Source organism: Hippocampus zosterae, chromosome 21 (genome assembly GCF_025434085.1).
Source record: "Hippocampus zosterae strain Florida chromosome 21, ASM2543408v3, whole genome shotgun sequence".
NCBI lineage: Eukaryota > Metazoa > Chordata > Actinopteri > Syngnathiformes > Syngnathidae > Hippocampus > Hippocampus zosterae.
Window position 1 is genome coordinate 1804317 of NC_067471.1, and position 21529 is coordinate 1825845.

The 21529-nt window shown below is 43.7% G+C and overlaps 1 protein-coding gene and 1 long non-coding RNA gene across 2 annotated transcripts; one reads left to right on the top strand and one right to left on the bottom strand.

The window, feature by feature from the left end:
• Positions 1-420: 420 nt before the first annotated feature.
• Positions 421-834, top strand: LOC127593777 (uncharacterized). Its single transcript, XR_007960504.1, has 2 exons — positions 421-514; positions 682-834. It is a non-coding gene; the product is annotated as an uncharacterized LOC127593777 (long non-coding RNA).
• A 720-nt stretch (positions 835-1554) lies between these two features.
• LOC127594072 (zinc finger protein 771-like) lies at positions 1555-20173 on the bottom strand. The gene is made up of 4 exons (XM_052055978.1): positions 19973-20173; positions 19690-19805; positions 1637-2586; positions 1555-1590 (listed from the first exon to the last, which is right to left on the bottom strand). Exons 1-4 carry the CDS (start codon positions 19975-19977, stop codon positions 1555-1557), a joined length of 1107 nt encoding a protein of 368 aa, XP_051911938.1. The 5' UTR covers positions 19978-20173.
• Between the last annotated feature and the right edge of the window lie 1356 nt (positions 20174-21529).

A 21529-nucleotide genomic window follows, 5' to 3' on the forward strand; every position in this document is an offset into this window, starting at 1 on the left:
CTGTTACCTGAGACATGATTATATAAGAAAGCACTGACACAAAAGTCATTATATTGTGAAAACAAAAAAAAAATGCAATAAAGCAAATTAAAAACGTACAAATGAAAATGAATCTACTCATCCACAACGTGACATTTTTCAACACAATGAAATACAATAATGCGAAAAGAAAGACATTTTTCATATATTAAAAATGTATATATCTTAGCCAACACATTAACTTAAGTAAAACAAAATGTCAAAACCAGAACAAACAACAAAAAAGAGATTATTAACAAGACGACAACTCACAACATTTTCACTTGTTATTTCACTCCAACAAAGAAAAACTGAATTCGAGCAACCTTGTAAGACGCTGCATTGAATTCAGCCATCCTTGGAGCATGAACTGATTAAGTCTGCTCAGATGAGAAGCCAAAACTTCATTGATGACTGCTTATCTCACCAACACACTTGTGATTCTTAACCCGATACTTCCACGAGAAGCTTTGGCCGCAAATTGAGCAGGAAAAGGGTTTCTCACCGATGTGTCTTTTTTTGTGCCGCTTTAAAGATATTGCGTGAGGGAATCTTTGGCTACAGACTGTGCAGGAAAAGGTTTCTGACCAGTGTGGGTTCTTGTGTGTATTTTTAAGCTTCGCCTCAGAGAGAATCTTTTGTCACACACTGTGCAGGCAAAAGGTTTCTCACCAGTGTGGGTTCTTGTGTGTCTTTTTAAGCTTCCCTTCTCAGAGAATCTTTGACCACAAACTGTGCAGGAAAAAGGCTTCTCATCAGGGTGTGTTCTTGTGTGTTCAGTCAATTGTTCCTTTGTCAAGTACCTTTTGTTACAAACTGAGCAGACAAAAGGTTTCTCACCAGTGTGCGTTCTGAAGTGTGCTGTCAAATATCCCTTCAGGGAGAATCTTTTATCACAGACTGAGCACGGAAAAGGTTTCTCGTCAGTGTGTGTGTTTATATGACGTTTTAAGTGTTGTTTCCAAGAGAATCTTTGGCCACAAACTGAGCAGGCAAAGGGTTTCTCACCAGTGTGTGTTCTTGTGTGTATTGTTAAGCCTCCCTTCTGCGAGAATCTTTGTCCACAAACTGAGCAGGTAAAGGGTTTCTCACCAGTGTGTGTTCTGGTGTGCAATTTTAAGCTTCCCTTCTGCGAGAATCTTCGTCCACAAACTGAGCAGGTAAAAGGTTTCTCGCCACTGTGAGTTTTTGTGTGTTTAGTTAGGGTTCCCTTCTGAGCGAATGTTTGGCCACAAACTGAGCAGGCAAAAGGTTTCTCACCAGTGTGAGTTCTTGTGTGTATTGTTAAGCCTCCCTTCTTCGAGAATATTTGTCCACAAACTGAGCAGGTAAAAGGTTTCTTACCAGTGTGAGTTCTTGTGTGTATAGTTAGGGTTCCCTTCTGAGCGAATGTTTGGCCACAAACTGAGCAGGCAAAGTGTATCTCACCAGTGTGAGTTCTTGTGTGTATAGTAAGGGTTTCCTTCTTCGAGAATCTTTGTCCACAAACTGAGCAGGTAAAAGGTTTCTCACCAGTGTGTGTTCTTGTGTGTATTGTTAAGCCTCCCTTCTGCGAGAATCTTTGTCCACAAACTGAGCAGGTAAAGGGTTTCTCACCAGTGTGAGTTCTTGTGTGCACTTTTAAGCTTCCCCTCTGAGAAAATCTTTGTCCACAAACTAAGCAGGTAAAAGGTTTCTCACCAGTATGTGTTCTTGTGTGTGATTTTAAGACTCCCTTCTCTGAGAATCTTTGACCACAAACGGAGCAAGGAAAGGGTTTTTCCCCAGTATGGATTCTTGAGTGTATTTTTAAGTGTCCCTTACGAGAAAATCTTTGGCCACAAACAGAACAGGCAAAAGGTTTCTCACCAGTGTGGGTTCTTGTGTGTATTTTTAACTGCCCCTTATCAAAGAATATTTGGTTACAAACTGAACATGCAAAAGATTTCTCACTCGTGTGTGTTTTCATATGAATTTTTAAGGTTCCCTTCTGAGAGAATCTTCGGCCACATAATGAGCATGGATAAGGTTTCTCAATACAATGGCAAATCACATGCCTCTTCAAACTGCTGGCACAAGCATAGGTTTTCCCACACTGGGAACATTTCCAGCGTTTGTCAGTTTCACATGTCATATCACCTTCATAGGCTTTAGCATCAGTCTCAGTAGAGCATGGAGTCATGTCTTCACCACCGGATGGTGGAGCTGAGAGACCATCTGCAAATGATCCTCCATCACTTTCTGATGTCACGTGATGACATGAGCTGCTGCCTGGAGGCCCCACCCCTCTGCTCGCTTCACTTTGGCCCTCATCTTCACTTTTTAAAGGGATAGCAGTCAAAGACAACTTGCATACATTCTGTTCCTCATCCTCCGCTTTGATGTAGAGAAGCTTTTCTTCATCTCCCTTGGTTTGGAGGAGCTCTTCCTTCTCTTTGATGCGAGTGTGTCCTTTGTACTCCTTTTTAATAAGAAGGGGATCTGTCTCCTCCTTTTCTTGAATGCAGGGGTGCTCTTCATCATCCACTTCCTTCTTAATGTGGGGGGACTCTGGCTCCTGCCACCCAGTACAAACATTTTTACTGAGATCTTCAAGACAAGAAAATAGAGAAAAAAGGTTTGCCAAAGTGAATTCTCATGGTGTAGCTCTACATGACAGATTATTGTTTATATTTGTATTGTGGTTTATTGTAATTTAAGGTTATTGCAATGAAAAAGGTAATTAGACTTGTGTCGTTTATTAGCCAGCTGATGTGATTTAATTTGGCCATGTTGAGACAAAAACAAATGTTATTGAAAGACCAGGGACAAAACCTTTTCCATCCATCCATTTACTAATCTGCTCATCTCACAAGTGCTGTAGGTATGCTGGAGCCTATCCCAAATAACTTCGGATGGATTGTGGGTACACCCTGAACTAGTCACAGGGCACACATGGTGGATCACACATATACAGTAGGGATGTGAATCTCAGCACTGAGGACGATTCGATACACATCACGATCCACTGCCAGCGATGCGATACTTAAACGATACATGGAATTTTCTGGCGATACGATGCGATACGTTTCACCGTCGTCACGATGCGATACGATTCGATACACGTTAAGTTCAAATCAATGCGATCCGATACAATGCAATTTGTTGCGATATTGTGCAATTAAACATGATGCAAATAAGCAAAGAAAAAAAGCTTTTAAAAAGATGGAATTCAGTATGGTATACAAAAAGGATACCACTTTATTCCTTATAAAGAGTAGAATTTGTAAAACAACTTATTTAAGCCCTTTCACAATTGGGTTTTGTGCAAAGAAAATGTAAACAATTTGGCACCTGAGACTCACAGCTGTTGCTATAGTGTAAACACAAACAGACTCTCACTGAGTGTCTTATATGAAATATTCATATATATATATATATATATATATATATATATATATATATGAATCTATAGCGCAAGATGTCCACCCATCCACTGTAAGTGCAACTCTTTGCGCACTCTTCAGCGACACAGTAATCTCACTTCTCACTTTGTTGCACACATCGGGAATATGTTTGTAAGTGAACACAGACCTGTCTGGTATTTTATACCTGGGTTCCAAAACGTGCACGAGCTGTCTGAAACCCTCGTTGTCCACCACGCTAAGGCTGGAGGTCTTTGCATATGAAATAAGCAGTGGCCTTAGTTATAGCCATTGCGCGGTCACAGTGAGTTGCAAGGGGACTCCCAAAATAAGAGGCAATTTTTTTCTGATCCTGACCTGGTTTACCAAGAGTTTCCGGTGTCCGACGAGGAACTGGGCGGGGAAGCGGGAGGGAAACTTGTCGGTGATCTGGTGCCATCGGTTTAAGTGGGTCTGCATATTTGTGGTGCTGCCGTTGTATGGCTTCTTAGTGCGACATTCCTTGCAAATTACGGAGGTTTTATCAAGCTTTCCGTATTTCTTTTCGAAGCCGTAGTATTTCCAAACATAAGATTTGAATGTTGCGGCTGCATTAAATATAGTAGTTTCCTTGCTGCTGCATAATGCTCCATAATGTTTCGCTCGTTGTGTACTGGACTGTATGTGACGCAAGGCTACCGTCCGTATTCAACACAAAACGCAAAGCAATGATGGTGCATTCATTGCGCCTAGGAAAGGGCAGATATGTGACGTTTAACATGAATAAAATGGCAATTGAATCGGATTTTACCGATACCCATCAATGCATCGTGATGAATCGCGATTTCACCGATACCCATCAATGCATCGTGATGAATCGCGATTTCACCCGTCAATCGCGTCGTACCCAGTGAATGAGCCGATGCACTCGGATCGCGGACGTGCGCATCGATGTATCGATTAATATCGATTATTTTCCACACCCTTAATATACAGTCCGTGGTGTGGGAGATAATTCTTGTTAGTTTTTCAACAATACATCGAAGGTTCATGACGGCGGTGAGAGGACGTTGCCTCCATTTCTGGCATACACACTGGCTGACCTCTTCCACATTCACACATGCCCTTCATGGAAGCACCGTGGCGGCATACGCAGCGGTCAGCTGGTCAAGCTAAAATAGGAACCAAAACACGCTTTCAGCTCCGCTCATTTCCGAATGCAAGGAATTACTCAGTCGTGGCGTGGCCATGGACCCTGTAGACCCATGCCCGATACCAGTCGTTAGCTCCCTGCGTAACGCCGCGGCATTATTGCCATCCACGCCACCTTTGACGAGGGGTCCATCTTCAGATTTTGACGGAATTTCCCTTCGCTTGGCGATCAAAAGGGGCATCCACTGCCATTTTTGCTCCCAGAAGCATTGTTTGTCTGTCTTTGCTGTTGTCTAAATTATTTTTGTTCCAGGTACAGCACATTGTATACAGCAAGGGTTGTTTTAATGTCCTCTATAAATATAGTTCAGTGAAGAAGAGAACATGCAAACTCCACAAAGGAAGGCTGGAGTCGGAATCAAAGCCTGCACCTCTGCATTGTGAGGCGGACACGTTAACCAGTCTTCGACCGTGTGGCCACAAAACTTTATCGAGATGACAAATGTGTTCATTGAAAATTTGACCGAGGATCAGACTTACAATTGAGTTTTGCGTTTTTTTGAGGTTATTCCCTCTGGATGGCTCTATTTTTAACAATGTGGTGTTGATTTTATCATGTATAGCCATGAATAATTTGTGGTGGAGCCAATTTCACCATCTTCCCCAATGGTGCTGTGCGATGTGGTGGAAGCATACCTAAGACGCTGTTCACTTGTGACCCTTCACAGTGGCCTCCATCACCTTTTGTTGTCGTGTGTTGACTTGAAATTCTGCTGCTTAGAGCCCCTCTGCTCGGTTCACTTTGCCCCTCATCTTCAATTTTTAAAGGGATACCAGTCGATAACAACTTGCAAATGTACTCCTTCTCCTCCTCTTTGATGTACGGAGGCTTTCCTTCATCCTCCTTGGTGCGTAGGTGCTCTTCCTCCTCTTCTTTAATGTGAGTGTGCCCTTCATCCTCCTTTTCTTGAATGCAAGGACGCTGTTCCTCCTCCACTTCTTCCTTAATGTGGGGGTACTCTGTCTCCTGCTGCCTGGGACCAGCGTCTTCAAGACCCATGAAGATAAACACAAAAGGGTTGGTCATGTCAATTTTCATGTTTAAACTTTAGATATGCGCATGATTCTTTATATTTATACCAACGGTTTATTGGTGTTTGAAGCTCTTACAATAAATGGGTAAAAAGGTGTTCAGCGTTGTTCCTGCATTCAAAATTGGATTGCGGCCACCCCCAGCCAGATTGATTGAGATCACTCAACACAGCGTGGAGCTCCAGCTCTGCTGCAGCTTTGTATTTTAAATGCATTTGCAGAACAGTGCGACTATGGAAGCGCGATATCAACAGAAGTAGACGGAAAAGACCAAGATGGCGTCCTAGTTGGCAGTCGCCGGCAAATGTACTTCAAGAGCTTTACTTTTTTTGCTGTTTTTCTTTTTTTTTTCTCACATGGTGTTTGTTGTTACTTCGTGTGGACCCGATGTGGACTGTTTTTAATATTTTTGGCCACGTCATTCGTCAAAGGAGAGGTGGTAGCGTCTTCTCGTCAGCACGCGTGTGCCAGTGCTGATTTTGATTGGAAGGAATGTCTCTCAACTCAACTCAATTGTATTTATAGAGCACTTTCAAACAGCCATCGCTGCATACAAAGGGCTGTACATGGAGCAACTAACATGTACAACAGGAAAGCAACAAATCTCTGGCATTGTGGGACTTCCGGGTTGAGTGAACACTGGCGTGTTTTGGCTCCCGCTGCTCTCCCACAAACTTTTGTGTTTTACGGTGTTTTTACGCTCGATTGTTTTACTGTTTCGCACGTAATCACTATCATCATCTCACAGTCATTCCACTCCAGCCCCCATCCACGCCTCCCTCGCACTCTCAACCATCTTCGACTGTTTCGTCCCGGCGTCTCAGCGTCCTACCTGTCAACCTGTCACGCCTCCATCGACCTGTCGAGGTCAAGGGACCTCCTTCTGGTCTTCCTCCCGTCGGCCATCCAGAAACGCCGGCCGATCCATCGACCATCGTGCGTTAACCGGCTTGGCTAGGTCGGCTAACAGTCCCCGCAGCAGCGAGACTGCCGCCGTCAACTTCGGGCTACTTAACATCAGTTCGCTTACTGACGAAGAGATGACCTAAGACGGCCGCTTGTGCGCCAGTGTGTTCGGCGACGCTCCTGCCATTTCGGGTTTTTTTACTTTTCGCAATGCTTGTTACCTCCCTAACAGCTTCTCGGTTGGTTTATGATCGCCGATCGTTGTTATTGATTCAACAACATGTCGGAGATTCGGCCGCGTTTTGGCATGACTGTGGTGAAAAGACGCTACCTCCGTTCTTGGCTAACCTGCCGGCTGATCTCTTCTGCGTTCGCTCGCTCCCTTCACAGAAGCGCCGCCGCCGCAGCCGTGGCAAACGCAGTGGTCAGCTCGTGACGCTGAAACGGGATCTGAGACGCACTTCGATCGCTCCGGCGTGGTGTGCCCTCGACCCCGTCGCCTCGTGCTTGCTAACAGTCGTTGGCGCTCCCAACGCGCCACAACATTTCTACCCTGCGCGCCTTTCTCGGGGAGGAGTCCAGCGAAACCTTTTGAGGGAATTCCCCCGGGCTCGGCGATCGACAGAGGCAATCCCTCCCGTTGCTACTTCCACGAGGATCGCGTTGTTAAACGCCCGGTCGCTGACGAACAAGACCCATATTCTGAGGGAGTATTTCCTTTCCAATGACTTGGATTTTCTGTGTCTGACGGAGACTTGGGCAGGTACTGGTGAGTACAACGCTTTGATTGAATTGTTACCACCTAACTGTGGTTTCCTCGATACCCCGAGGACATCAGGACGTGGTGGAGGTGCGGTAAGCATCTTTAAGAACAATTTCAAATGTAAACGGTGCACATTCACCACATTGGCCAACAGCTTTAAGCAACCTTCTTTGAAGTTGGTCGTGCTTTTCCGGTGCTTTGTGTTGTCATTTACCGTCCTCCTAAATACAACAAAGACTTTTTAAGTCTTTTCAACCTTTCTTGCGGAAATCAGGCTGAGATATGATCATATCCTCCTAATGGGGGATTTTAATATCCATGTGTGCTGTCCGGAAAAACCGCTAGCAAAAGACTTCTTAAGACTTATTGACTCTTAATTTTGTGCAGTATGTGACCAGCCCGACACATGAACAAGGACATATTTTAGACCTTGTCCTTGCTCATGGTCTACCGGTGTCAAATCTGGAAGTCCTTGAAAATGGGATTTCTGATCACATGGCAGTTTTATTTGACGTAGTCTTATCGCATGTTGCTGTGAAATCTGGCGCTCCTAGCTGTAAACGCCGAATTTTTAACCCTCGCACTGCTAGTCGTTTCTCTGATGCCTTTAATAAACTTTGCGTACCCTCGTCTAACACAGAGGAACTCACCTCTTGGTTCGACTTGTCATGCCGTGCCATCCTGGATTTGGTGGCTCCTTCAAAAATTGTGCTCCCAAAGCCTAAACCCGAGCCATGGTTTAACGACATTACGCGCGCAGCTAGGCAGGAGTGTCGCAAAGCTGAACGCAAGTGGAAAAAAGACAAATTGCATGTCTCTTATCAAATTTGGAAAGACTGCTGGCGTAACTACCAGCTCACAGTAAAAGAGGCCAAAAGAGAATATCTGTCGGACCTTATTCTAGCTAACCGTCACAACCCACGCGCACTATTTAAAACGATAGATTCTGTACTCAACCCCCCTCTGCCTACTTGCTTGGATTCTTCACCCGAGATGTGCAACAGATTCCTTGAGTTTTTCATTGATAAGGTCTCTACAGCTAGGACTCCGGTCTCAAATACCGCATCTGAACCCTCTGTCCATGTTCCATGTTCAGCTGTACTTAATTCTTTTGATACTGTGTCCTTGGCGCTTTTGGAGGATGTAGTTCGCCAGACGAAGCCATTTGGCTCCCCTTGCGACTCTCTTCCCCCACGCTTCTTTCAGGAGGTTCTCCCGAGTGTTGGTGCATCGGTCTTGGATATCATCAACAGCAGCCTTTCTTCTGGTGTAGTTCCCCAACAGTTTAAACTGCTGTGGTCCAACCCTTGATCAAGAAACCTGGTCTTGATCCAGATGTGCTGTCAAGTTACAGGCCCATTTCAAAACTGCCTTTCATTTCCAAAATTCTGGAAAAAGTGGTGCACATGCAGTTGAAACTTTTCTTGGATGAACATAACATCTTGGAGGTCTTCCAGTCAGGTTTCAAGACGATGCATAGCACGGAGTCAGCCCTGTTACGCGTTTCTAATGACATCCTCCTGGCAAATGACTCTGGAGACCACGTGTGTCTCGTCTTATTGGACTTAAATGCAGCATTTGATACAGTGGATCAAAGTATTCTGCTGACTCGTTTGCAGCACTTTGTGGGCATTGGCTGCAGTGCTCTTGAGTGGTTTAGGTCTTATCTAGCTGACAGGACCTTTTGTGTCAGCCTTGGCTGCTCTGAGTCACGCACTGCTCCCCTGTCATGTGGTGTTCCACAGGGCTCAATTCTGGGGCCTCTGCTATTCTCGCTGTATCTTCTCCCATTGGGTTCCATCTAAAGGAAACATGGTATTCCCTTCCACTGCTATGTAGATGACTGCCAGATCTATGTCCCATTGAGCAAGAAAGACGCCTTCTCATTAAGGCCACTCCTATCCTGTCTGGAAGAAATCAAAACCTGGATGGCACAGAATTTCTTGAAATTCAACGAAAAGAAGACAGAGGTGATATTGTTTGGTCCCAGTGGCCCTTGTACATTCCATCCTGCAGACTTGCCCCCCCCCCCCCCGTCTCCTTATTTGAAATCAACGGTCTCAAACTTGGGCCTTAAACTGGTCAGTGATTTCAAACTCGATCGGCAAATTGGTGCCGTTGTTAAATCCAGCTTCTTTCACCTTAGACAGCTGGCCAAAATAAAACCTTTCCTCTCACATGAACACTTTGAGACAGTAATCCATGCCTTTGTCACATCCCGGCTCGATTACTGTAATGCCCTGTACTTCGGAGTCAGCCAGTCCTCCATTAAGCGCCTTCAGCTGGTCCAGAATGCCGCTGCTCGCCTCTTGACTGGTACTCGTAAGAGGGAGCATATAACTCCTACTCTGGCATCCCTTCATTGGCTCCCCATTCATTTTAGAGTTATTTTCAAGATCCTCCTCTTTGTTTTCAAATCTCTAAATAATCTCGCGCCACCTTACCTCTCTGAGCTCATCCGCCCCTACACACCTGCCCGGCGCCTCAGGTCTGTGGACCAGTCTTTGTTAGAAGTACAGAGAACTAAACTGAGGCTCAGAGGGGATCGCGCCTTTTCTGTTGCTGGTCCCTCTCTCTGGAATGACCTCCCACTGAACATTCGGCAAGCCGCCTCGCTGCCCATCTTTAAAGCCCTCCTCAAAACCCACTTGTATTCTTTGGTGTTCGACTCAGCATGATTTTACTGCTTGGTGCTTTCTACCGCCTTTATTACCATTTCGTCTTACTGTTTATTATGTATGTTAAATCGCTCCATGTACAGCACTTTGCCTGTCAAATATCCAGATCCATTCCCATGATTATTGCCACAGTGTACCGCTCCCCCAAACCCCACCGCGACTTCTTAAATGAAGTATCTGCTGTCCTCACCCATCTCTCCTCTATGTCACCAAATGTAATAATCCTGGGAGGTTTTAATATACATATGGACAACACTGCTCTTCCTCTCACCATTGACTTCACTTCTTCACTTAACAGTTTTGGTTTTGATCAATTTGTAGATTTTCCCACACACATCAAAGGTCACACCCTGGATCTGATCTGCTGCTCTGGTATTTCCCCCTCCAACTGTACTGCTGACGAACATTCAATAACGGACCGCTTCCATACCTCATTCAACATTACGCTCCAGCTCTCAACTGCCAAATCACCTCGGACCATTGTTTACCGTAATATTAAAGACATTACCATTGACTCCCTTCATTGCATGGCTGACCACCCTGCCTCCGGACATTGATTCCACTCCTGATGATTTGGTTTTCCGATATAACTGTGGTCTCATCAGCATCCTCAATACGCTCGCCCCTGACAACTCCCGCTCTGTCCTTTTTACTCTGTCTGCCCCTTGGTTCACCCCTCATCTCCGTTCCTTGAAATCCCAAACCCGGCAGCTTGAGAGACTTTATAGGAAAACCGGTCTCACTGCTCACAAGGACATCTGTGCAGCTCAACTATCCTTCTACAAGGATTCCATCTCTCAAGCAAAATCATATTACTACTCTGGACTCATCTGCTCCAATGCTGGAAATACAAAGACTCTCTTTTCCCTTTGGAACAGAATCACTCAACGCCCTGACTCCCTACCACCTCACTTTTATTCTCGTGACACCTGCAACGCGCTTCTCATCTTTTTCAATGAAAAAAATCAACAGAATCCACCAGCATCTGGGCTCCTCTGTACCTTTCCCCTCCTCTGACCTTCTCACCCCTTGCAAACTGTTCTCTTCTTTTGAACTCCCCCATCTGTCATTCATTTCAGACCTCATCATTAAATCCAAGACTTCCTCCTGTCAGCTCGATCCCCTCCCCACAGTTCTGGTCAAATCCTGCCTACCCTCTGTGCTTCCCTTCATCTCGGCCATTATCCATTCCTCTCTGTTGACTGGAATTGTTCCTGTGCTCTTCAAAATTGCAGCTGTTACCCCAATCCTGAAAAAAACAGGTTCTGATCCCAATGACTTCAATAACCTACGCTCCATTTCCCATCTTTCCTTCATTTAGAAAATTCTGGAGAAAACTGTCGCCTCTGAGCTCCACTTCCACCTCACCGACAATAGTCTTTATGAACAATTCCAGTCCGGCTTCCGTCCAGGTCACAGTACTGAAACAGCCCTCATAAAAATCACAAACGATCTTCTCATGGCAGCAGACTCTGGCCTAATCTCCATCCTCATCCTCCTTGACCTGAGTGCAGCCTTCGACACAATCTCTCACCCCATCCTCCTCAACAGACTCTCTACCATAGGCATCACCAACACCCCTTGTTGAAGTCCCTGAAGGCTGTCAAGTTCCTTTCGAAGAGGAAACCTAATCTCAAGATTTGTGGACCAGCAGATATTCTCTGTACTTTGTCAAAATGCCAAGATCGAACTTTAATGACTTTCTTTGTTTCAGATTTTTACATAAGGGGAAGGACTGCCCGCCCCTAATTAACATAATTAACATACTATGCCTATATGTACGTGTGACTGAAGTTGCTCGGGGCTTCCTGATGAAATCTGAGACTCACAGGAGCCCGAATCGATTCGTGTTGCGTTGTGATAAACTGAAGAAAAGACTACGTGGTGTTGGGTCTTCTTCCACCTTATAGAGAGATAAAAGAACCTGTAACCAAGGAAGGGCCAAGAGCAAATTGACAGTTCCCATTCCTCAACAAATGGCGTCACGAACAGGATCTCTCTGGAAAAAGACCGACACCGGTTTCAGGACCTTCAGACTCAGGCAGTAACCAAGGAGCGCTCCACTATAACCAGGTAAGACACACCTGTTCCTGTTATTACGGGCAAAGTGTCAAGATTCGGCTTATGTCCAATAAGGACCGATCAAATCAAACTGCTCTGAACCTGAATGTGTTGAACCAAGTATAGTGATTGGATTTCTGTAGGTGGCAAATACCAAATTGATAATGAGTTTTAAGGGATTTATATGACTATGGAAAATGAAGTACTGTACAGGAAAAAGGAATTAAAGAGTTGGTGTGAGGTATATTCGAAACAATATACCGTCTAAAATTTGGCACTGAGTAGTAGATAACTGAATTGGCACAGTTATTGATTCACCAAGTAGGCGGTTTAAATTAGGTAGAACCGCTGAGTCGTAGGTTTGGCTAGTAGCTGACGAGCAAAGACCATACTGAGTTCGTAGGCAATTAAAAAATTAGTGGTTAATTGCTGAGGCAGGTCCAGGTAATTTTTATTATTCTGGATCCTGTTAAAGTGTAGGACTGACGACTGGAGATCGGGGTCTGAGTAAACAGCTGTATATTTAGGGCATGTTAGGGACAGCTCCATTGTTACAATTGGAGAATTACGTGACGTCACACGGTCCATAAGGGAGTATATTGGACGGTGAGTATGATAAAAACATGGTGAACTGTAAGATGGACGGAACGCCTGAAGGCAAGAAAACGGTTAAAATACCTTCTGGTGGTAAGTAGGAAAGAAAGGAAGGCGAATGCATTGCGCAGAGAGAAAAGGGCGAATGCACTGCGCAGAGGGGTAAGTAAAGCGAGAAAACAAGGTTTTAAGAATAAATTGTAAGAATAAGACAATAGTTTGAAATATAAAAAGAAAAAAACTAAAAAAAAAAACTAAGTGTATTCAATTTTGAGCTATAATAATAATATAATATTATAATATTTCTATTTGTGGGCGTCTTTCTAGGAACTCAAGGACACCTTACAACAAGCAGTTAAAATCACGAATACAATGTTAAAAACAACATCAAATAAAATAAGAAAAATACAGCAACAAAAAAATAATGGCTTTATGGTCCGAGTGAATAATCCTGAACAGATGTGTTTTGAGGCTGGACTTGTAATGCGTTAATGAGTCGGTATAACGAAAAGAGCGGAGCCGGTGGATGTTTCTAAGATGCTAATATGATGTGCTTGATATGCGAGGGGAAAAGAAAGGGTCATGTTGACAAGTAGAGGTTCTTCTATATATTGCATTTCATGGGCAGTTTGACCACTGCCTTCGACATTGGAAAAAGAAAAATATAACCAAAGTAACTCAGACAAAGTTATGATAATCAAGGCAGCGATGATGCCTCCTTCACCGCATGGGGTGAGGAGCGCTAAAATTATGACCCCGCTACAAGCGCCGAGTGGGCACTTGTACATAGACAAGGCAGAAGAAATTGGAGTGGATGGTCAATCTGCAGGCAGAGAGACCTGAGCTCACCAGACACACGAAAATGTGTCTATATTCATCACAATCGCAGACACTGTTGTGAGGGTTAAAGATATTGAGTGAATTAAAAAAAAAATTATAAACGTCTTAACAGAGGGGCACTTTAATCATTGTGTAGGCTCCACAGGCAGGTTTGTCAGCACAAACCTACAGGAAGGGGGATAACACATACTAGCCATTTCACTGGCCCCCACCCGAATCCCTTGTGTGCCAAGCTTCCCCCTGATCTGCCCAGGGTGGTTCATAAACAATTGGTAAAAGTAGAAAAATGTACGAAAATTAAACAGGATAATGAGAGCATGAGTGTTTGGGATGCGACCACTTTTGTAACTAAGGAGACTGAATTGACGAGGCAAATGTTGCTGGATTTGCCTAAAATTGACTATGACATACAGTTGTGGGCAATAGACTGGCTTAAGAGTACCGTATTTTCACGACTATAAGGCGCCATTAAAAGTCTTAAATTTTCTCCAAAATGGGCAGGACGCCTTATGGTGCGGAGCGTCCTTTATATGCGCTGAGTTCCAAAATCTGACTGACAGCCGACACGCTGTTTATATAGAGAAAAGGCGGAAGTGACTGTGGCCAGCCATGCGGGAAAGAAGTCGGCCAATCAGGGAAGGGTGGGCGTGTATATATACATATATGGAGAGGGAGAGAGAGAGAGAGAGGGAGAGAGAGGACAGGCAAGCTAGTCCGCCAATGGTGAAGGGTGGGCGTGTAAGTGGACGCCTCAAGCCAGTACCAACACTTGTATAGCGTGTGGCAATGTGCATTGTTGCAAAACAACTCCGGTTTTGGTTTCTAAGAACCCCTGAAAATAAATTCGACAAAAAGACACGCCTACGAAGCTCAGTTCAAACTTAAAGCCACCGGTTATGCTTTTGGCATGCGTGCCCATCTCACAGCAGCGGTGAAAAAAACAAGTCAAGCAAATGAACTCTGAGCTTGCCGTTATTCCCGGAGGGTTGACTAAAGAACTCCAACCGCTGGACATTGGCATCAACCGGGCGTTCAAAGTAAAGTTGGAAACGGCATGGGAACAATGGATGATCGGTGGCAAACACAACTTTACAAAGAGTGAGAGGCAGCACTTGGCGAGTTACGCCACAATACGCAACAACGAGAGGGAACGCAGCGTTTTTGATGGATTACGGTACTTGCACAATTGTTCAATTCTTTCTACACACACACGCGCTGCCACCATGTTTCGCTCTGTTCTTTACTTTCAAATGTGGGAAAGCTTCACACGAGAGAAATGTTGACTTTGCTGTTGCTACTCCTTCTTTCCGCTTGGCAATGCGTAGCAACTCACACTAGCATGTGATGCATTCAATGACAACTGAGATGTGCAGTCCTCTGCTTCTGATACAGAGGATGAGGACTTTGATGGATTTCTGGGTGATGATTGATCGATAAACGTGAGAACATTGTATGATGGCTAAATAAAATACACCCGAACTCAGTTCTGCTTTCGTTGCCTTTTTAAAAACGTGTTTTTATCTTATCTGTATGTCTTGGCATGCTACCGTATGCTGCAAGCTAACGTGTTAGAGTGCGCGCATGCATGCCGTATATTTAAGCTGGCGTATGTTTTACCACTGTAAAACTGCGGCCATTAGTACGATGCGTCCTGTGTATGTGTAAAATACAGAAATGTCACCCATTAATGAGACTGCGGCCATTAGTACGATGCGTCGAATAGTCGTGAAAATACGGTAAGTATTTACCCAAAGAGATTATGGACCTTTTAGAGGGAATAGCCTCTTGCAAATTGACTAGGTTGAATAATAGAAAATCAGACGCGCCGAGTTCCCTTTATCCAACAACATTGGGTCCTTCACAATTGGCGTTTGAATTGCTATCTGAGGTACACCCAATGACTTATTTGGTTAATTGTATGGATGCTTGGGTGACTGTCACAGGACAGGACCCCAATAGTCATCCATTGAATCAAGCTTTGTTCAGGCAAGCAGTGCTGGGGGGTTGTCCGTCTGATGTGCAGAAAATGACGACTAACTCTCCCACTCTCCCCACTTTAGATGACGTGAACTGGCGAACTCATTTCCTATATCATGTGTAGCAATCTCGAATGAGAGCCGAGGAAGAGACTGAGAAAACATCCAAGCTACAAAACGACTTTTTGAATCCACAAGTACAAGGGGCTAAGAGAGCCTCCAGTAATGCATGCAAAAGAGAGAAACTTGGGAGATCTAATCAAATGTCAATCAGTGTCTCTCAACAGGCTCCACCACGGCTGATCACACCCACACCGCAGCTCCAAGCCACACCTCAACATTACGGCCGGCACACAAGGCAGGGCCGAGACGCATGGCTGGGGGGGAGGTTCGAGACGGGAAGGTGGGCGTGGACGAGGAAGTCACGGGAGCCAAGCTGGCTGTTTCATTTGTGGTGATGTGAATCATTGGACACGGAAATGCCCGCACCGCCGGCACCCACCTGTTCATCAATCAGGCTATGATCAACAAGCTCCGACTCCTCCTCCGCAAAACCAACAACAATGACAGGATACGGCACCCCCAAATGGACAATACCCATCTGTTCCATGGGTACCCGAATCCCCAACAATAGGGATCACTGCTGGCCTCACTGAAAGACTGTCATGAACTTGAACATGCTGGACCACAGTTGCTCCCAATGCCTGCTGATACAAGGCTGACTGTTGCTAAAGTCAGCCGATGACCCACCACTGAACTCTGTCTTCCAACAGTATCGGCTTTGGTCTCCTTAGACTTCCTCCATATGACTTTACCATCCGCTGATCGGTCCTTCCCACTGCACAATGCTTTTGACAAACTAGAGATTGAAATTTATCGCATGGCCCGGTTGGGTGAAACACAAGGCAATTTATTTAATGTTCCCTCCTCCTCAATTATTGTAGGTCCTGAAGGGTGTGGCAGCCAGAGTGGACCTGTCAGAGGATCTCATCTCATTGACTGGTATCGAGGCCTGACATGGCCGCGCCGCTCATACTTTTTTGCCGTCTACTCAAATATCCAAAAATTCTCATTCGTACACCTTTTTTGTAATCGATTTAGCGAAGGTTTTTTCCATATACCACTTTCAGAATCGTATAGGGAATTTTCTCATTCTCTCACCTTGGAGTTAAATTTTACTACACTCGGTTACCCCACATATTCGATTTTGTCTTCTGGAATTTTTATCCAAGTGCTTAAACAGCTACTCTACTCTTTCCGACCTACGGATGGCGTTGTGCTTATTCGGTATAGTAATGCATCATCTAAGATTTGTTGTTTGGATGCCATGTGGTGGCTCCTTTGACGTTTGGCTTTTTGCGGTTTCAAACTATCGCATGTGAAAATTACAATGCGCACTGCCTTTATATTTTTGGGGAGACTGAACACATCAGAAGGTACAGCGATGCCGGTTTCTTTTGTGCAGCCTGGTCTAGCTGATTTACTTAGATGTTTCTGAAAAAGAAGGTTCTGTTTCTGTAGTTCTTTTTCAGAAAAGAGAGGGGAATGTGAATGGCAGGAGCGTGAACAACAGGGAAGTAAAATACTAATTTTGATGAATTTTGACATACGTCAGCATGCAATTGGACCCAATTGAACAAAAACATTCAGCATGCATCAGATATGCGGCAGCATGAGACAAAACTTTACAATTTAAAAAAAACTGCCACAGGAACATCGATTCAACATAGCATGAAAAAAAAAAAATAATAATAAAAAATAACAAAAACTTAGAGAGGCTCTGCTAAAACCAAAAGAAGTAGTTATTAAATGCAGGGCACATATGAGAAGGATTTTTCCCACATAAAAGTAGGAAATGACAAAGCAGACTAGATGACTAAAGAGACAGCAGAAGACGACATGATCTTTAGTGATGGAAGTGGAATCAAAAATGGGAAATTGTATGTTTTCGAAACTAACAACCTTATTTCAGACCAAGAGAGGGTATCCCGGAGGAGAAGAACTAACCGGGTGGCCAGGGATGAGACTGGTTTGTATCGGCATGAAATTGATGGACGTCCAGTCCTGTCGGCAACTAAATTGAAGACTCCAATTCGGGAGGCATGGGTTTTTTTATCTGCAATTCAAGGTAAGCTTGAACCAACGAATCAGAGGCTTGTATCAAACACTCCGATGGTGATGACCTCAGAGAAATCGGATTGGGATGAGACGCTACCACTTGCGCTTTCACCAAGAGGTCCACCGTTAAGTCCACCACGGGTCTCACACCTTTTAAGATGGGACGTGACCAGGAGTTCCCCGCTCCATGGCAATCCATGGACCCGGGGGCTCTTCAACAAACGATTCCCCATGAAGCAGACAAGGAGTCATTGAGTGTTCTCATCTCCTATTTTCAGGAGCGGACGAGACTCCAGGGTGAACACCCCATGAAACCACAGACGTATCCCGAGCATGTGTATCTGGGGGTCCTACAGCGGAAGTGGCACCAGCCGAGATGAATGGGACCACGCAGAGTGACACAAAGGACCCATCATGCCGTCTACTGGGAAGGAATGCGTCAGCCCCAAGAAGCGTCTCCAACTTTAAAAGTGACCTTCGGAAGGACGACTGGACGTGAAACCAAGACAAAGTTCTCAGGGGGCCCAGAACTAATAACATATCTTCCCGATTATACTGGTTATTTTGGTCTCTATTTCTCTACTAATGTGGGCACTGGTGGCAGGCTTCGCTGAAGCTGTTATTTCCGGCTGTAGTTTGTTTGATGATGCTTTGCACAAGACAGAATTGGTGGTTCCGCTTTGACGACGGAGTTTGACACCGAAATGTTGTGATCACAATATTAATTGTGATCACATTGTGATTCAAAGCCATCCATAACCTTGCGCCCCCCTATCTGTCAGATCCTCTTCAAATCTCCATTCCCTCTCGCTCACTCAGGTCCTCATCCTCCCTCCACCTTTTTCTACCATCTGCCCGTCTCAGTACAATGGGGTGCAGATCCTTCAGTCGCTCTGCCCCCAAACTCTGGAACTCACTTCCTCCCAACATTCGTAATATTGACTCTCTTTCCATATTCAAAACCCAGCTCAAAACCCACCTATTCAGACTTGCCTACCCGCCTTAAATCTTTCTTTCTTTATTTATTATTTTATCTGTGTTTTACTATTGCTCTTGGTTGTACAGTGTCCTTGAGTGTTATGAAAGGCGCTTACAAATGTTATGTATTATTATTATTATTATTATTACTTCTGTCTACTTTTCATTGAAATTCAAGAAATTATGTGACATCCAGGTCTTGATTTCCTCCAGACAGGATAAAAGTGGCCACACTTTGCTTCTTTTTTGCGTAGCAGGAAGTGGTCTAGAAATAATGTGATATTGATAGTAATAGTGTTATTTATTTATTTATTACACAATCATTGTTAAAAATCAGTCAAATTATGGGTTACTTACATTAACACAAATATTGTCAATCAATGTTCACTCTCCTTAATTATTCTGCTTGGGTTTAAAATTAAAGGATTGAAACAATCTGAATATTGTATAAATCAAATAAAGAGTGCTCCATTTATGATTAGATTTCAACAAATCAATATTTACGGCAAAAATCACCACGTCATAGTGATTTGGATATAACTCAGAAATGGTTTTACAAGGATGTTCTACACATGCAATTGACCAACATTTTTTTTGCTCTTTTCACCATAATTTCAAAAGAAACAAATTCCATCATATTGTCAAAAACAGATGTCAAGACACTGTAATGTAATCCAAATGTAATTTTTTTGCCGAAACTGCTGAACAATCTTTACACTTGAAAACACCCCACACACATATACACACACACACTCACACACACATGTAAACAGAAAATCCCTCTCCAAGCAGAGGGAATAAAAGCGCTATTTTGCCGTGATTTCAGTCAATCCAGTGTTGCTGGTTGTCATGAAAAGTGCTTAAATTTTCAAAAATAGCATAAAATTACCTGCAAAGTGATGCTCTTCTTTCTTGTTTAGTTAAACAAACTCTCAAGGACCTTGAATGACAAATTCTTTTCATGATATTTTGTCGGATTGGAAGAGCTCGCAGCGGAGTGTCGAACCAGCAGCCATATTGGTTACATTTTAGATATGACGAGACATCAATGAAACATTATTAAACCATAATCTGAGCAAATGTGTTATTTCAGAATTGTGTATAAAGTGGTAGCCCATCGCGTCGATCGGCGACCAAAAATGAGCTCTCACTTTCAAAATCGTTGGTGACCAAACCTGCTCTAGTCCAGCCAACTCGGGACTTCTCCAAAACAGCGTCGTTGTCCTCTTTTCCTCCGAAGAAATCATCCTCGTAATATGCTGTCCTCCTGTACAACATTATCAAACGATTGATTGCAACCATTCTCATTCAATCTTGAACTGTGCTGGACGACGAAACGCGTCTCTTTGTTTAGCGGTTAGCAAGCGAGGCTAAGTAAGTTAGTCAAAAAAAGCTCGAGCGAATTTATCGTCCAGTAGGAAATGATGGACCTACTGCATCGAGGCTGCGGTGAATTCGGTTGTAATTAAGAAGAGAGAATGGGATTTCCAAGGTTTCAATCCTTTTTTTTCTTTTTGTATCGTGCGTATCAGTAGTTTATTCTGCTAATTCACAGGCTTCAGCACCGATATACGGCAAATCGTTTAGGACAAACTTTGTCGCAACACAAAGACGTTTAGGAATTAAATACGCATGCGTGCGCTTAAATAGTACTGTAAACAGTGGATTCGTTATTCAGATACTATGCAAATAACCACACTCAAGAATATCGCCTCTTACACGGCTATTCGCGTTCGACATAAGGTTTGTCCAAGTGGCATTGCCATAGATTCTCCGCTGACGTCCTCTCGACTCGCCTGCTTACACCCGCTGCTCAGCATTTTCCAGAATGTTTTTGAAATGTACTCAGATGTCCCTCACTATTTGTCTACACTAAAATATCTTACGTCATACCTTCTTTTCCTTCAGGTGCACGTTGGAGCCCCTCACTGTCGTCAAGCCATCCTCGCCATGAAGTTATACAAGGAGTAGATTTGGAGCTACCATCTCCCGAAAAGCATGGCAAGTGCCCCATTCAACACTGGTGGCGCTGAATCACTGCGGTCAAGCCAGTCTCCACTCGCAAAATCGAAGTCAAGTGAGCCGCTACTGCGATTGTCAATACTGTGCATTACGGTTGGCGGCACACTACCGTAATGCAGAGCACTGGCAATCGCAGTGGCAGCTCACTTGACTTCAATTTTGCGAGTGGAGACTGGCTTGACCGCAGTACCAAAGGACTCCTCCTGAACTACCTGTACCTTCTACTTGGGAAATTAATTGGTTCTGGAAGATTTTTTTTTATATCTTGAAATTTCTTTCATTTTCCTGTTGAGGTGTTTCATAACTTGAAAATTTCAGATAAAGAGATGTTCCTAAGTAGAGGTACCACTGCACAGTATTCTATATACATGAGCAGAATTGAAATAAAACATCAAGAACCATTTTTTTGCATTATTTTGCATACACAAGCAAATAAAAAAACTGATTGCACGACTGCAAAAGTAAAGTCCGAAAAGACAAATACATTTGTCATGATTTTTTAAATAAGAAAATTTTAGTTGGCACCAAATACCCAAATTAATAAAAATAATCAGAAAAAAATCATAATAATTAATGGTACAACAATTAACAAATAAACATGGTTGGTCATCTGAAACTTTCACTTGGCCTTTAGTTCCTCGTACATATTGAAGCATTTCTGTATTCAGAAATACAAGACAAAATATCCAGGGATTCTGCAGTGAAATAAAGTTTTGAACTAGGGTACAAATATTTTCTAAATTATGTTATTATTTACGCCTATAATTACAGATACTGTACATGAAATTTTCAGGATTAATATTGCACAAAAATTATTGTATGATCTGAAAATTGTCGTGGAGTTTTCAGCAGTTCGGCGAGGCAATAAAACTGTGAAAAGGACATTGTCTTTTGGTCTCTTCTTAGCCAAGGTGATTTTGTTCTGGTTTCACAGAGAATATTCAGTGAAAGGTTCTTTGTTCAAAAGCA

What these genes read in the sequence shown, in the direction of transcription:
- LOC127594072 (XM_052055978.1), bottom strand. An exon ending in GGTCACCAACGATTTTGAAA is followed by an intron (nt 2,587 to 19,689) that starts GTGAGAGCTCAT and finishes CTTGTCTTGAAG; the next exon opens with ATCTCAGTAAAAATGTTTGT. An exon ending in CTCAGAGGGGAAGCTTAAAA is followed by an intron (nt 1,591 to 1,636) that starts GTGCACACAAGA and finishes TTACCTGCTCAG; the next exon opens with TTTGTGGACAAAGATTCTCG.